Source organism: Scatophagus argus, chromosome 21, assembly GCF_020382885.2.
Source record: "Scatophagus argus isolate fScaArg1 chromosome 21, fScaArg1.pri, whole genome shotgun sequence".
NCBI lineage: Eukaryota > Metazoa > Chordata > Actinopteri > Scatophagidae > Scatophagus > Scatophagus argus.
This window is the reverse complement of record NC_058513.1, coordinates 19,317,011-19,333,155: the sequence shown is the minus strand read 5'-3', so window position 1 is coordinate 19,333,155 and position 16,145 is coordinate 19,317,011. Positions and strand designations below refer to the sequence as shown.

Sequence of the window (16,145 nt, the reverse complement as noted above, 5' to 3'; positions counted from 1 at the left end):
CTCCTCCACAGAGTCCAGTGGGCAGCCCAGGACAGAGCTGGCCCTCCTGACCAGCTTGTTCAGTCTCTTCCTGTCCCCAACAGACCACAGCGTAGTGAACAGCAGAGGCCACCACAGAGTCATAAAAAGTCCTTAGGAGGGGCCTGCACACTCCAAAGGAGTAAATAGGATTAGCGATTTGGCAAACTACGCTCTCTCTTACTGGAAGTCCCCTGAAAGGAAGCGTCCGAGTCAGGGACGTTAACCCTTCAGTGACCACGTGTGTTTCTGCTATGGAGCCAAATCAGGGCCAAAAGTTTCATTCATTTGAAAAATGAAATTTCAGTTTTTAGCTTTGAAAAGTACAACATTGATACATACAACTCGAACTAGAAATAAGTGTAGGAAAAGTTTTTTTCACTTTAAATATTTTTATTCAGTTCTGAAATTCTTTTGAATAAATTATTCAGTTTCAATATTTGAGGTCTTATTTTTTTCAGATGCAGATCATGTGTTTTCAGATTCACCTTTTTTGTCAGTTTCAAATCTTATTTTTTGGGGTTTCAGATTTGACACCTGAAGGCAACACAGAACCTCTGATGCGTTCGCGTGCTCCATCTGTATTTATACATATTTCCATTTTTAAAGACATTCTTTCATTGCAGTCTGTTATTACTAATCCGTGTGTGTGTGCGCGCGTGGGGAGAAAATCGGCGCAGACTCAGAGCACAGAGGCTGCGTTCGTCCGCAGGGCGGCGGGTGCGCTCGATTTCTTCTTCGTATGGCACGAGTGAGCGGGGCTACAATCAGAATCAGAATCAGAATTCCTTTATTTATCCCTGGAGGATTAAAGCATTAGTCTTTTTAAACACAATGAAGGTACATAATTAGGCTTTTGTTAAGAGGACTTTAAATTCAAATATTTGGTCTTTTCCTCCTCTCAGGGTTGCTGTGTAGATAATAAGATTGAATTAATTTATCCTGAGGTGCAGCAGGCCACAGCAGGAGAGAAGACAAACGACACCAATAACAAAGCAAAACATCAGAATCAGTTTTATTATTTGTTATTTATTATAGGAGTGTGTCTCTGGACAAGACGCACAAGGACAACAACGCTGGACAAGCACATCACTGCCATGTGAAGGTGTGTGTACATATGATCCTGCGGACTGATGGAGCAGGTGGAGATGACGGTATGACCAGCAGGTGGAGGCTGAAAGGGGGGCTGCGTGAGGAAGACGAGCTGTAAAGTAAAGCTGCTTCCAAGAACCGGGTGGAGGTGCGGTACCCGGTCTCTGTCTTCAGGACAGCGTCGAGGTGGACTCGGTGATAAAAAAGCTAAATGACTATAAAGTGTTGTTATTAGATCGAACGTCCAAACATTCATTTTGTATGTCAAAGGCCATTCAGTCCACGAGTATGAAATCCTGATGGTTACAATAAATCAGGGTCGCAGCTCCACCCGCTCGGGCCGAGCCAGGCGGAGAAATGAAGTCACCCTCGGTGCTTGCTTTGAGGCGGGAGGGTTGGCTGTTCCGTACGGCGGTCCTCCCCCCTCCGTCAGCAGCTTGCGTTTTGTAGCGTTCGTCTCCTCTTTCTCTGCCAGCCTCCCCGACGAGCGGCTCCAACAGGCGGGGGAGGAGGAGGAGGAGGAGCCGCTGGAGGATGGAGGACCTGAGTGTGTCCGCCGGTCAGCCGGGGAGGCTTTACTGCAGCGACGGCCAGTGAACAGCCACAATATTCGTATACAATCAGAGTGAGTTCACGGCCCGCCGTCAGCATCGGGCCGTTCGGGTTACCGGACGGTCGTGTTTCCGTTTGCAGTCCCTGACAGTGTTTGATTTCTGGCATTTTCCCGTCACATACGCTGATGTGTCGTGCATTTTTCACCTGTTAAACCTCAGTCCGCTGCCATAAAGTCGTCTTTTTGTTGTGTGGACGCGCACCGTCTGTGTTGTTTAGCCTGTCTTATCACCGTGTGGATTCAATGTGTGTTGTTTTCAGTGTAATGTCAGTTGTGTCAGTAGTTATTATTATTATTAGTTATTATTTTCAGCCCTGCTACATTTCAAAGGTAAAAATAGTTTTTTTTTACATTAACACTGAATTTCCTTTTTGTCCCTAAACAAGTCCCAGTTAGCTTAGCTTAGCATAAGGACTGAAGATGAGGGAAGTGAGTCCACTTCTTGTCATTCAGAGTTATTAATTTTGAGACTTTCAGTTTTACTCTGAAACCCTCATCAGATGCGAACTCAGGAAACCTTTTGATGCTTTTAACTGAATCTGTGGTCCTCATTTCTAAGTCCCCTGTGGTTCCCTCTCTGGTTCTGTCCCGTGTCTCTGTGCAGGTTCCGTGCCTTGTCGTCCTGCATGGCCTCAGCAGCTGCAGGGTTCTGGGGTTCTGCCACCTGCTGCTCTCACTCCAGACTCTCCAGAGCCGACAGTCTGAAACTCAGACGAGGCCGTTCACCACCGTCCATGTTGTCTGGTCGGAGATGCTCGGGTGTGTCCGGCCTCGCGGGTGGAGCCGTGTCTCCTGGTCCGGTGGCGGAGCTTGGCGTGGGATCGGCGGCCGGCGAGGCCAGCAGGGAACTGTTTGAGGCCTGTCGGAGCGGAGACCTCGAGCGAGTTCGTGACCTGGTGTCAACCGAGGACGTGAACAGCCGGGACACAGCGGGGAGGAAGTCCACACCTCTACACTTTGCTGCAGGTGAGACACACTTCAGGCCCTCAGTCTGGTTTGGACACGTGAAGAAAGAAGACCGGATTAAGAACAAAAAACCAGAGTAAAAGCCATCCCTGCTCTGGACGGGAGTTAAAAGCGGATGACCCCTTTTTCTATCACTGCAAAAAGTCAGCTCACAAAAGCAAGAAAAAGTATTGAAATGGATGAAATATTACTTCAAATTAAACTTGGGGACAGGTAGGTCACACCTGAGACGGCCCTGCTGGCTTTACTATGGCACAACAAACCGGGACACACGGACGCCCGACGGCTCGGACCGCGTGTGAGTCCTCACTTATCCTGCTAACTCTCTGCTTCTCTTCAGGTTTCGGCCGTAAGGACGTCGTGGACTTTCTCCTCCAGAACGGAGCCAACGTCCACGCCAGAGATGACGGAGGGCTGATTTCCCTCCACAACGCCTGCTCCTTCGGCCATGCTGACGTACGGGTCCCCACCTCCCGCCTCCACCTGTGAAATCATGTGTTTTTCTCTTTAAATGCCTTCATGGTGCCGTGTCCCCTTGTCTTTGTGTAGGTGGTGAGTCTGTTGCTGCACCACGGGGCGGACGCAAACGCCAGAGACAACTGGAACTACACTCCGCTTCACGAGGCCGCCATCAAGGGCAAGATCGACGTGTGCATAGGTACAAAAACACTCTGCACCGATGAGGCTGCCGCTGAACTAAACTGAACTAACTGGTGGAAATAACTGAATTGTTTGTCACACGTTTGTCAGTATCCGGCGTACTGTGTACGTTGGCTGAGCACTAACAACACAGTGCAAAAAGCCAAACTGGGCTTGATGTAATTTAGAAACAGTGATGCATTACCCGGGTTGTCCACCAGAGGGTTTGTTTTGATTTTTTTCACAGTCAAAAATGATATGAAAAGGCAACATTATGTAATCATGCTCTGTGTGTGTGTGTTCGTGTGTGCGTGGCGTAGTGTTGCTGCAACACGGCGCCGAGCCGACCATCAGGAACACAGACGGTCGAACCGCTCTGCATCTGGCAGAAGTGTCTGCTAAGGCAGTGCTGACAGGTGAGGAGCATCCTGGGAACTCGCGCTTCATTTGCAGAGCGTCTAAAGCCAGTCTGACTAGGTGGACAAACTGTGTGACTGCAGCACGACGTGACGCACAGACGCACGCACGTCGTGAAAGAAGCGGCTGTGAAACAGTGGGCACATGTCGCTGAGCATCACAGCCTTCCTCAGGTGACTCGCTTCGGTGTCAGAACCTGATCCAGTCGGTCCCATAAGATCTGGGAAGTGGAGAAGAGCATCACGATCGAGTGGTTTGGCTCAGCGTGCTCTCTGAATGTTCTTTCTTCTGTCTGATTTCTGCTCTCTTTCAGGGGAATACAGAAAAGATGAGCTTCTGGAAAGTGCGAGGTACAGTCACGTTAACGCGTGTCGCCTCGCGGTTTGATATCGTCGGGGCTGACGCCATCATTCGATTAGTCCATCAGTGCATCAACACAGATCAACCACTCACAGTTTGAGTCATCAGTAACTTTGTTGTCAAAATGTCAAGCGTCGTTTCTCCAGCTCCTCACATGTGACGGTTTTACGATCAAACGCCAACCTGATGTCCCAACAGGAGCGGCAGCGAGGAGAAGCTGATGGCCCTGCTGACGCCGCTCAACGTCAACTGTCACGCCAGCGACGGGCGAAAGGTAGGCGGTCGTGTGTGTCTCGCTCTTTTGCTTTGTTTTGATTGTCGGGCAGGCGTTGGAGCGGTTTTGGCTCAGCGCTTCTGTGTCGTTTCAGTCGACGCCGTTACACCTGGCAGCCGGCTACAACCGCGTGAAGACCGTGCAACTGTTACTGCAGCACGGCGCTGACGTGCACGCCAAGGACAAGGGGTGAGACTGTGTGTGTGCGTGTTGGTGAGGGTATCAGTACTGTGTGTGTGTCAGTGAGGGTATCAGTACTGTGTGTGTGTGTGTGTCAGTGAGGGTATCAGTACTGTGTGTGTGTGTCAGTGAGGGTATCAGTACTGTGTGTGTGTGTGTGTGTGTGTGTCAGTGAGGGTATCAGTACTGTGTGTGTGTGTCAGTGAGGGTATCAGTACTGTGTGTGTGTGTGTGTGTGTGTGTCAGTGAGGGTATCAGTGCTGTGTGTGTGTGTGTGTGTGTGTGTTGGTGAGGGTATCAGTGCTGTGTGTGTGTGTGTGTGTGTGTGTGTCAGTGAGGGTATCAGTGCTGTGTGTGTGTGTGTGTGTGTGTGTTGGTGAGGGTATCAGTGCTGTGTGTGTGTGTGTGTGTGTCAGTGAGGGTATCAGTACTGTGTGTGTGTGTCAGTGAGGGTATCAGTACTGTGTGTGTGTGTGTGTGTGTCAGTGAGGGTATCAGTGCTGTGTGTGTGTGTGTGTCAGTGAGGGTATCAGTGCTGTGTGTGTGTGTGTGTCAGTGAGGGTATCAGTACTGTGTGTGTGTGTGTGTGTGTGTGTGTGTGTGTGTGTGTGTTGGTGAGGGTATCAGTACTGTGTGTGTGTGTGTGTGTGTGTGTGTGTGTGTGTGTGTGTTGGTGAGGGTATCAGTACTGTGTGTGTGTGTGTGTGTGTGTGTGTGTGTGTGTGTCAGTGAGGGTATCAGTGCTGTGTGTGTGTGTGTGTGTGTGTTGGTGAGGGTATCAGTACTGTGTGTGTGTGTGTGTGTGTGTGTGTTGGTGAGGGTATCAGTGCTGTGTGTGTGTGTGTGTGTGTCAGTGAGGGTATCAGTGCTGTGTGTGTGTGTGTGTGTGTCAGTGAGGGTATCAGTACTGTGTGTGTGTGTGTGTGTGTGTGTGTGTGTCAGTGAGGGTATCAGTGCTGTGTGTGTGTGTGTGTGTGTCAGTGAGGGTATCAGTACTGTGTGTGTGTGTGTGTGTGTGTGTGTGTGTGTGTGTGTCAGTGAGGGTATCAGTACTGTGTGTGTGTGTCAGTGAGGGTATCAGTACTGTGTGTGTGTGTGTGTGTGTGTGTGTCAGTGAGGGTATCAGTACTGTGTGTGTGTGTGTGTCAGTGAGGGTATCAGTGCTGTGTGTGTGTGTGTTTCAGGGATCTGGTTCCTCTTCATAACGCCTGTTCATACGGTCACTACGAGGTCACTGAGCTGCTGCTGAAGGTTTGCACTTGGTTCTCCTAATGTTGTCCTGTCGTTCTTTCTGTTATTTCCTGTTAGCTTGTTCTGCTGTTGGTTTCTGTTCATTTGTTCCTTTATTTGCCCACCTTTCGTGCATTGTGCAAATACTAAACACAAATACGTCCTGTTTCCTGTGGCTCCTTCACAATAAAAGCCAGTTCTGCTGCACTGATTCCGCAGGTACATTTTGGAGGAAAATGCTTTTAAGGTTAGATTCAGATCGTAGTTCTGCAGTGTAATTCTGAGCCTGACGCGAGCAAGTACATGATTTGAAAGACCAAAACAGGGTTCACGCAGATGTTCAGTGTTGCATGATGTGCTCTGTGCCAGCTCAGGTGGACACGTGTGTTTGTGAAGGTGTGGTTTAAAGCAGAAATACCCCAGAGTTAGTCAGGTTTAATGTTTCAACGTTTTCCTGTCGGTGTTCAGCACGGCGCCTGCGTTAATGCCGTGGACCTGTGGCAGTTCACTCCTCTTCATGAAGCTGCTTCCAAGAACCGAGTGGAGGTACGGTACCTGGTCTCTGTCCGGTCTGTGTGAGTCTGTCAGTGATCTGACTGTCTGAAGTCAGAGCACCTGCTCAAAGCTGACTGTGAATTTGATTGATTTTAGACCACATTTGATTTAGTCAAAGTTTTTGTTTGGTTTTGTTTGGACCCAAAAACCTTGTTTATATGATCTGGAGCCTTAGTTTCAGGTACACGAGCCAGTTCTAACCAACCGCTTCCTGTTACACTGACCGTACCTGTGTTTGCGTGTGTCCAGGTGTGTTACCTCCTGCTGAGCTATGGAGCCGACCCCACCTTCCTCAACTGTCACAATAAAAGCTCAATTGATTTGGCCCCCACATCGCAGCTGAAAGAGCGCCTGGCCTGTACGTCCTGTTTGTCTGCAGTGTGTGTGTGTGTGTGTGTGTGTGTGTGTGTGTGTGTGTGAGTGAGAGACTTTCTCAGTGTTTAATCATGGAGTCTGATGTCCAGTTTTACAGTCTCTGATTCCACTGTTGAGTTTCAGCTGAACCGTAAAGACTGTAAAGACTGTAGATATGATCAGCTGTGTGGTTAAGATGTGCAGCTGGTAGACGTGTGTGTGTGTGTGTGTGTGTGTGTGTGTGAGGAGCAGATGAAGCGGCACTAATCTGAATACACAGCATGTTTGTACAGATTCAGTCAGTAGCTTTGTATCACACTGCATGACACAACAGTCAGACACCTCAGTCGGTCAGCATATCAGAGTTTGATGTTGTTGACTGTGGTGGATCTTTGACAGGTGAGTTCAGAGGTCACAGTCTGCTGCAGGCGTCCAGGGAGGCCGACGTGATGCGAGTTAAAAAGCATCTGAGCCCGGAGACCGTCAACTTCAGACACCCGCACACTCAGGAGACGCCTCTGGTAAGACAGTTCATTTACTGCATGATGAACAAACGGCAAAATATTTCTTTATTATTTCCAAATTTAAGCTTCGGTGCAGCGCTGAGATCACCTGCTCCACTGGCATCTGTGAAACAACTTCCTGGGCTTTAAAAGTCATCTTCCTGCTAGAAACAAACAAAAAGTAAATGTGACTATTTCCACGCCTCAGCATTGTGCGTCCGCCTCTGCGCACCTGAAGAGGAAACAAGTGTGTGAACTTCTACTGAGGACGGGAGCCAACGTCAACGACAAGACTAAAGAGTGAGTGAGTTTTCTTTTGCTTTGGTTCAGCTTGCAGTTCAGCCGAGCAGAGACAAGAAAACGGAAAGCAAGACTGGAGAAATGTAACTCTTGTTTTATGAATCAAAACTACAAGACAATCAGCATGTGTCTGCGCTCGCTGTGATGTCATCGTGTGTCTGAGCTCGCTGTGATGTCATCGTGTGTCTGAGATCGCTGTGATGTCACTGCTCCCCTGCCCCCCTCAGCTCGCTGACTCCTCTCCACGTGGCGTCAGAGAAAGCCCACAACGATGTCATCGAGGTGCTGGTCAAACATGAGGCGAAGGTCAGCAGAGAACAAGCGGATGTTTCTAACCTGTAACATGTTTGCCTGCAATAAAATGTGTTCAAGCTTGTCTTTTGTTTCAATGAAAGATAACTTCACCTTCACCCTCTGTCAGGTGAACACTGTGGATCACCTGGGCCAGACGGCGCTGCACCGAGCCGCTCGCGGCGGCCACCTGCAGACCTGCAGACTGCTGCTGAGCGCCGGCTGCGACCCGCTGCTCACGTCGCTGCAGGGATTCTCGCCTTCACAGCTGGGCAACGAGAGTGTGCAGCAGATACTGCAAGGTGTGCTGTCATACCTGCCAGACGCCGACCACACTGATTAACAGCATTACGCCTGCAGTCTGCTGACCCACGAGGCTGCTGGGGCTGCGTCGCCTGTTCTCATTAAGCTGTGACTTCTTTTCATGGTTTTATGTCCACGTGTCTCAGCAGAAGGAGTTCTGATCGGGAACTCTGAGGTCGATCGACAGCTGCTGGAAGCCTCAAAAACAGGAGACCTGGAGACTGTGAAGGTAGGATGCCACTATGAGGTGTGCTGCCCTCTCTGGCAGCCATATTTGAGGTCCAGTCCACTACTGAAAACTGCACAACCTCACTGTTTTCAGTTGCCTTTTCATGCCAAACATTTTGAGCTGCAGGAGCAGAAAAGTCGCAGCAGATGTGAACAACTTGATTACACTGAGAGAGTCTGAAGAACGCAGGAAGATAAAGTTTGTGTCTGTCTGTTTGTGCAGAAGCTCTGTACGATGCAGAACGTCAACTGCAGGGACGTGGAGGGTCGACAGTCAACGCCGCTGCACTTTGCCGCCGGCTACAACCGGCTGGCCGTCGTCCAGTTCCTGCTGCAGCACGGAGCCGACGTACACGCCAAGGACAGAGGGTGATGAGAAGAGCTAAAGCTAACTATTCAATTTAAACAAGAAAACAAAAGAGGAAAGGTCCCCAGCAGCAGTAGCTTTAAACAGTGAGCCCTGCAGGGTGAGTGAGTCGTGTCTCTGTCTCTGTCTCCGTCTCCGTCTCCGTCTCCGTCTCCCAGAGGTCTGGTTCCTCTCCACAACGCCTGCTCATACGGTCACTACGAGGTCGTCGAGCTGCTGGTCCTTCACGGTGCTGTGGTCAACGTGGCCGACCTCTGGAAGTTCACACCTCTGCACGAAGCTGCCGCCAAGGGCAAACTCGACATCTGTAAACTCCTGTTGCAGGTATGCACACACACACACGCACACACACACACACGCACACACAGGTCAGCGTGGACACGTGTCGTTTCTTCTCCTCCTGTAACTCCAGCATGGTGCCGACCCGACTCGGAAGAACCGGGATGGGAACGCGCCTTTGGATCTGGTGAAGGACGCCGACACAGACATCCAGGACCTGCTGCGGGGCGACGCCGCCCTGCTGGACGCCGCCAAGAAAGGCTGCCTGGCCCGCGTGAAGAAACTCTGCACACACGACAATGTCAACTGCAGAGACACACAGGGGAGACATTCGACACCACTGCACCTGGCAGGTACATGGAGACGCACCTGAGACAGCACCTCTGTCCAACCTGAACACAAGGCTTCACGTACCTGTGTGTGTGTGTGTCTCGCAGCGGGCTATAATAACCTGGAGGTGGCCGAGTACCTGCTGCAGCATGGAGCTGAGGTCAACTCTCAAGACAAAGGAGGACTGATTCCTCTGCACAACGCTGCCTCCTACGGGGTGAGGAGGGAGGGACAACACATACACACACTTACACACACACACACACACACACACACACAGAGTCTTCTCTGTGTCTTCTGACTGATGAGGTGCTGATTGAAGAGACAGAAAGTGGACACAAACACGCAGCAGTGATGAAGAGTGTGTGTGTGTGTGTGTGTGTGTGTGTGTGTGTGTGTGGCTCTTCAGGCCTCTCGTCCACTCAGATCAGTTGATTAAAACTCATCCATCATTCTGTGGTCATCCCTCACTCTCCTGCAGCTCTTTTATCTCAGCTCATCTTTTGTTTCATATGAGAAACAGAGTTTGTTAGCGACCCAGCTAACAACAGAACAACCCAGCAGGTGCTTCATCCTGCAGTGTGAGGGCAGTTATGATGCGTTATGATGCATTGTGATAAGTACACTCATTATAGACGTGAGTCCAGGTGTCGTGTGGATGCTGCTGATTGGTTAGAAGCCACAGGTTGGATGTGTTCTTGATCTTCCAGCACGTAGACGTGACCGCTCTGCTCATCAAGTTCGACGCCTGCGTCAACGCCACCGATAAGTGGGCGTTCACACCTCTGCACGAGGCCGCTCAGAAGGGCCGGACGCAGCTGTGCGCCCTCCTATTGGCTCACGGTGCAGACCCCAGCCTCAGAAACCAGGAGGGGCAGTCGCCGCTGGACCTCGTCACGGTTCGTCTCTTTTTCTGGTTCTCCTCCGTTCTCGTGTTTCTCCTCGCACTTATTCTTTCCCCCTCATCCATTCTTCTTCTTCTTCTGTTTTCTCCTTGTTCTTTCTCCTCTCCCACCGCCTCAATTTACTCTTCTTCTCCTCGTCTTTCTGCCCTGCTCTCCTCTTCCTCTTTCTCCTTCTTTCTGTCTGTTTCTGTCTCCATTCTCTTCCTTCTCCTTTCCCCCTCCTCCTTTTTCTGCAGGCTGATGACGTCCGGGCTTTGCTAACAGCCGCCATGCCTCCCTCCGCTCTCCCCGGCTGTTACAAACCTCAGGTCATCAGCGTGGCGGCCTCTGGTGCTCCACCCGTCGCTGTGGTCCCACCACTCCTCTCCTACTCCCCCTCCTCCTCCTCACCGTCCTTCACCTCCTCTGCTCTTGACGTCACAGCAGCAGCGACGACCAACAGCGACGCCGCTGCTGCGTCTAAAGCTTCAAACTCTTCACTCCCACCATCATCCTCATCCTCAGCGTTTCCTGAGACGTCGGCGCTGCTGGCAGTGGAAGAGAAGAAAGAGGAAGGTGAGGAGAAGAAGACAACCAGATGGTTGGCGTGGTGTCACACACACTCCTGCCTGCACATGTGACTCCTAATGAATACAATAATGAGTTTATTGATGAGCATTTCTGCTGCTGTGTAATCGATTAGCAGCCTGATCAGCTACATGGTTCTCTACAAACCGCCTTTGCAGGAAAGCATTCAACGCAGTAAACTCCACAGGGCACCTTTAACACTGTGACAGGACATATGAAGTCATAGCATCACATTGGAACTGTGTGTGTGTGTGTGTGTGTGTGTGTGTGTGTGTGTGTGTGGGGTTCCAGGAGCTGAGCTCAGTATCTGTCGGTTCTTAAAGAACCTTGGGCTGGAGCATCTCCTGGAGATCTTTGACAGAGAGCAGGTGAGCTGATCAGTGTTTGCAGTGGGGAGTCTCGTCGGTCACATGACATTAGGAGCAGGTGCAAAGTCACAGGGTCCTTCAGGGGACTTTAGTCTCCAACGAGCCTGAAGTCTGTTTCATAATCATAATCATAATCATAATCATAATCATTCGTGTAGATCACTCTGGATGTGCTGGTAGAGATGGGTCACCGCGAGCTGAAGGAGATCGGCATCAGCGCCTACGGACACAGACACAAGATCATCAAAGGAGTGGAGAGGCTCATCAGTGGACCACAGAGTGAGGACACACACACACTTCAACATGCTACTCGTTCACCAAGTCTGATTTGCAGCAGTACGTTGTTGTCTGTACTGAGCGTGTGTGTGTGTGTGTGTGTGTGTGCACATACACATGGACCAGGTTTGAACCCCTATCTGACGCTGAACACGGCCAACAGCGGGTCAGTCTTGATCGACCTTGCAGCCGATGACAAGGAGTTCCAGTCGGTGGAGGAGGAGGTACGAGCTCGTAGCGACCGCGGTCTTTTCCACGTGCTGGTGTTTCTTTTGGCCGAGCTGCCCTTCAGTCCTCGCAGTGTGTCGTGGTCATGTGGTGTGTGCTGTCACTCCAGCATCTCTCGTTGTGTTCAGCAGCGGACTGACTCACTGGTTTGCTTTCATGGCCAGTTGGCGAAATTTCAACATCTTTGACCTGAAGTTCGGTCGTAAAACAAATGTCAGATTAAGCCAATCAAAGCCTTGTTTGTGATCAGATGCAGAGTACGATCAGGGAGCACCGAGACGGCGGCCATGCTGGAGGAGTCTTCAACAGATACACTCTGGTCAAGGTAACGTGTGCCGCTTGAATCGTTATTGGGTGGAGCACAGAGGTGACAGCACCTGTCACAAGAGCTCTGTGAACCCCTGACCTCCGTTTGACCTCTGTTTGACCTCCGTTTGACCTCCGGTTGACCTCTGGTTGACCTCTGGTTGACCTCTGTTTGACCTCCGGTTGACCTCTGTTTGACCTCTGTTTGACCTCCGGTTGACCTCTGGTTGACCTCTGTTTGACCTCTGGCTGACCTCTGGTTGACCTCTGGTGTTTCAGATCCAGAAGGTCTGTAACAAGAAGCTGTGGGAGAGGTACACGCACCGCAGGAAGGAAGTTTCAGAGGAAAACCACAACCACTCCAATGAACGCATGCTCTTCCACGGTCAGAACGCCAGCAGTATTCTAAAAAGTAGCAGCAGTAGCAATAACACCGGGAGTGTTTGTCTTGATCGTGTTGTGACCGTCGCCTCGCAGGCTCGCCCTTCGTCAACGCCATCATCCATAAAGGGTTTGACGAGCGACACGCCTACATCGGCGGGATGTTCGGCGCCGGGATCTACTTCGCCGAGAACTCGTCAAAGAGCAACCAGTACGTTTACGGGATCGGAGGAGGGACGGGATGCCCGCTGCACAAAGAACGCTCCTGCTACGTCTGCCACAGGTAGCCACGCACAAAATGTCTCGCAATGTCACGTTATTCTTCCCTCCACATTACTCCAGATAAAATGATATAATTCAAAAGAAGAGCAGCAAATCCTCAGTTTGGAGAAGCTGAAGCCATGAAAATAACTTTCTCTCAGCTGATTGGTCGTTTCAGCTCGACATTTTCATAGGTTTTGTGTACAAAAGTTTGTGAAGTAACTAAAGCTGTAAAAATACCTTAAATGTGTACCTCAGTGCAGTAAATGACTACAGTGCAGTTTGCCAGTCTGAATGAATTGAGCTTTCCTTGCTGTGTGTTTTGTCCCTCTCAGGCACCTGTTGTTCTGCAGGGTGACTCTGGGTAAGTCCTTCCTGCAGTTCAGCGCCATGAAGATGGCTCACTCGCCGCCGGGTCACCACTCAGTCACCGGCAGACCGAGCGTCAACGGCCTCGCCCTGGCCGAGTACGTCATCTACAGAGGAGAGCAGGTCAGCTCGCCATGTTTGTTTGTCGTTCGTGCGTGTTAACACAACGATGAGCTTTGAAGATGACTGACTGCGTCCATGTTTCCACTGTTGATCATGTGAGCAGATGTGGCGAGGGCCAAACCAAAATCAAAGATGGTTTCTGTCATTTTATGTACTTGTTATCACACTGACGTTTGCTCTCATCAGTTTGGTTTTAATTAGTTACTTGATGCTACTAAACGCTGCTCCTGGTTGGCTTAGACAGCAGAATTTTAATTTGGATTTCTGAAATAATTCTGCATATTAAGAAGAAGTATTTCTGTGTTCTAACGTGGGCCACTTCAGTACCATGATGTATGGAAGCCTGGTGGCCGTCTGAGGCTTCGGTTTCCCTTTGAGGGACTGAGTGGCCTCCTACAAAGAAGCGCAGGATGGCTGATGGTGGCTGCTCGAGTGGAGAGCGAAGCTCAGGCCATTAGACATGTGACGTCTTCGGCCCAAAGTGGCACTTCACCATCCAGCATGAATAGCGGCCCACTCAAGCAATCAGCGGTGCTGTTAGTGCGCGTGTTTAGCTTTGAAGGTGAAGGCAGGATGAAGAGGAGGAGGGAGCAGAGCTGCAGGGAGCCCCTCGCTGAACCGTGTCATATTAACGCATTTCCTGTCATTTATGGTCCGATGTCGTTTCCTGCAAAGCTAAATTCCCGCAGAAAGTCACGGTTTGACTTGGCGATTCGCCGACAGGTCGTTGCTCCCCTCGCTAGTCAGCTGTGAAACAGATGTCCATGTAGCAGGCAGCTGTAGAGCTCAGTGTGTGCAGGACACCACAGTGTCCAGCAGGGGTCACCTTTCAGCCCACTTACAGTACAGGTAGGACTGTCACTGTCACAATCACATGGGACAGCACAGAGAGTTTCTGATGCCATGCTAGGCTAGTTTGTCTGTATGACCTATGGACTTATGGATGGTTCTGGATTCTAACGTGTAACACAATGAAGAACATGAACGGTGAGCAGCAAATCTTCCATCAGAGACAGGAAGCGGCGGTCGCGGCCCGTCAGTGGCTTTAAGTCACACATTTAAACTACAGGCTGACATCAGGTGTTCATCTGTCACTGTGGACAGGTGAGTGTGACACATTCCTGAAGGCTGCTCTGCTGCTCTGTCCACAGGCCTATCCAGAGTACCTGATCACCTACCAGATCATGAAGCCTGACGAGTCTGCAGATGGATGAGGAGGATGAAATGCAGAAGATGGGAGCTCGTCTGCTTCTGTCAGTCGCATTACTAACTGCATGCACAGAGCAAACTTTATTTATACAGAATATAAAGCCTGTCGCTTTTTACGTCTTCTCGTGGTTTTAATATTGTTTTCTGCACTTTATGATCTATGAGTTATCTCACAACGTGATGTGATGGATTCAGGGTTCAGCTCTCTCAGAAAGGATGAGTCACTTTCATCACACATCACCTGTCCTGCTCACCTGTGGGCTGCCTCACTACCTGGAGACTTTTCACAGAGGACGAAACACTTTGTCTGTAGTTGGACCGCGATGCCCTCTTTGAATTTTCCTCCTGTGATCAGTCGGTGAAATTGAAGCCTGATGTCGGCTGCTCACACCCGCCGATGAACGCGGCTCATCCCGTCCGAAGAGCGAATGGCTGTTCTCCACTAACAGCTTTACGGCGACATCCTAAAGGAGTGAAGTGTTCCTGCTGTTTGACATGTTGTGTGTAACTTTGTTTTTTGTACAAGCATGTCGGTTCATTAACATTTATGTGAATGGTGTCTTCCCTTTGTGGTCTGTAGAGCTGGTTTTCCTCCTGCCTCAGTGAAAAGCAGGCTCTGACTGGCTACTTACACGACATGCAAAAAGCTGAATATGCTGTCAACAGCTTGAGCCTCTTTTAAAGTCCAGACCCACGAACATGACTTTTCCAGGCTCCAAACCGGGACAAACCTGATCTACATTCTCTCACTCGAGTCAGACTGGAAAAGCAAAAAGATGAATGTCATGTATGTGAACTTCCTGTGACTGTTGTGTAACGTGAGGTTAACAGCACTAATGGGGACGTTTTGGAGCCCTGATGCTTGGAGCTGTGCTGCCGTCTGACTCGATGTCTGCTGTGCTGCTGACTGGGACGAAGCCAGCAGCCGAACGCAACAAACTGACTGAACAAAGTGGTGCTACTGAAGTTAAGAACAAAAAGGTATGAGAAATAAACATTCTGTAAACAAACTGCTCAGTCTGTTTCACGTGTTTAAAATGGTCATCAAAAACAGTCGACCGTGAAGAGCCAGCAGACGTTAACCGGAGCGCACGACGACAGGATGTGTGGACAGGACGCGGCGACGAGCACCGACTGACTGCGTGCTGATCGCACACCTGAAACGCTGATGTGTTTCTGTTGCACTCGCTTTACATAAATTAATTCTTGTTGGAGAAAAATGTCAGTCCTTTGTGGAAGCCCATTTCTGCCAATATGAACAAAAAAAAACAGATCCTGCAAGTCATTTTAATGAGAAACCTTATCAAAGTAGTGGTTTTGATATCTCAAATAAGAAACTGAGTCGCCCTATTGAGATGCAGTTTTCTCAGATTGACTTACACGACCTGTTTCGACCACAGTGGCTTCCCCAAACTCGCATTAAACAAAAGGATGAAATGAAGATAAAAATCAGCTGACAGTGTTTAAAGGGGCAGCAGTCCTCTCTAAGGTTACTGAAGATAAGTAATGGTGAACATTTGAAAAGGGTTCAGGTGGGTGAAGCAGGTCCCAGCTGCGTCACCCCCGTCTTCAGCCCAGTCCAGTACTGCTGTCAGTGTGGCTGAGCTTCATCCTGTAGTTGAGGCATTTCAAAGCAGAGGACTGAGACCAGCGTCCACCTTGTGATCCGTCCTGTAATGAGACAGAACTTCCTGGAGGGAATCTCATCAAGCTTTCATTAAATGTAATTTGCATTAATTGGAAGTACATCTTGGACACAGTCACAGCTTCTCAAGAAGCTAGCAGTTTGCCTTCACATTTAAAGTCAACAGGTGGCTGGTTTAGTCAGATCAGAATCAGAATCAGAATTCTTT

The 16,145-nt window shown here is 49.9% G+C and overlaps 1 protein-coding gene across 6 annotated transcripts; it reads left to right on the top strand.

Moving 5' to 3' along the window:
- The first annotated feature begins 1,068 nt into the window (after nt 1-1,068).
- On the top strand, nt 1,069-15,550 carry LOC124052894 (poly [ADP-ribose] polymerase tankyrase-2-like). 6 transcript variants are annotated; one of them, XM_046377669.1, is made up of 30 exons: nt 1,069-1,172; nt 2,328-2,689; nt 3,030-3,145; nt 3,239-3,347; nt 3,649-3,744; nt 4,059-4,095; nt 4,304-4,379; nt 4,474-4,568; nt 5,744-5,810; nt 6,258-6,335; nt 6,594-6,702; nt 7,098-7,219; nt 7,410-7,501; nt 7,729-7,807; nt 7,923-8,094; nt 8,242-8,324; nt 8,547-8,692; nt 8,849-9,014; nt 9,103-9,322; nt 9,407-9,516; nt 10,010-10,198; nt 10,441-10,759; nt 11,063-11,139; nt 11,298-11,418; nt 11,542-11,639; nt 11,894-11,968; nt 12,229-12,334; nt 12,427-12,613; nt 12,927-13,083; nt 14,235-15,550. In XM_046377669.1, the coding sequence occupies exons 2-30, from the start codon at nt 2,350-2,352 to the stop codon at nt 14,295-14,297; spliced, it is 3,705 nt and encodes a 1,234-aa protein (XP_046233625.1). In that variant the 5' UTR covers nt 1,069-1,172; nt 2,328-2,349; the 3' UTR covers nt 14,298-15,550. The 6 variants fall into 6 exon arrangements, with proteins under 6 accessions (XP_046233625.1, XP_046233626.1, XP_046233627.1 ...); XM_046377670.1 differs by lacking the exon at nt 1,069-1,172 and adding an exon at nt 1,571-1,735 and having other exon boundaries at nt 8,245-8,324; XM_046377671.1 differs by lacking the exon at nt 1,069-1,172 and adding an exon at nt 1,571-1,735 and having other exon boundaries at nt 9,127-9,322.
- Nucleotides 15,551-16,145: the final 595 nt, after the last annotated feature.

Bases quoted from the DNA above. Each gene is read 5' to 3' on its own strand.
- LOC124052894 (XM_046377669.1), top strand. From the start codon at position 2,350: ATGGCCTCAGCAGCTGCAGGGTTCTGGGGTTCTGCCACCTGCTGCTCT. The intron at 3,348-3,648 runs GTACAAAAACAC...TGCGTGGCGTAG, and splicing joins CAAGATCGACGTGTGCATAG to TGTTGCTGCAACACGGCGCC. The intron at 4,096-4,303 runs GTACAGTCACGT...ATGTCCCAACAG, and splicing joins GAGCTTCTGGAAAGTGCGAG to GAGCGGCAGCGAGGAGAAGC.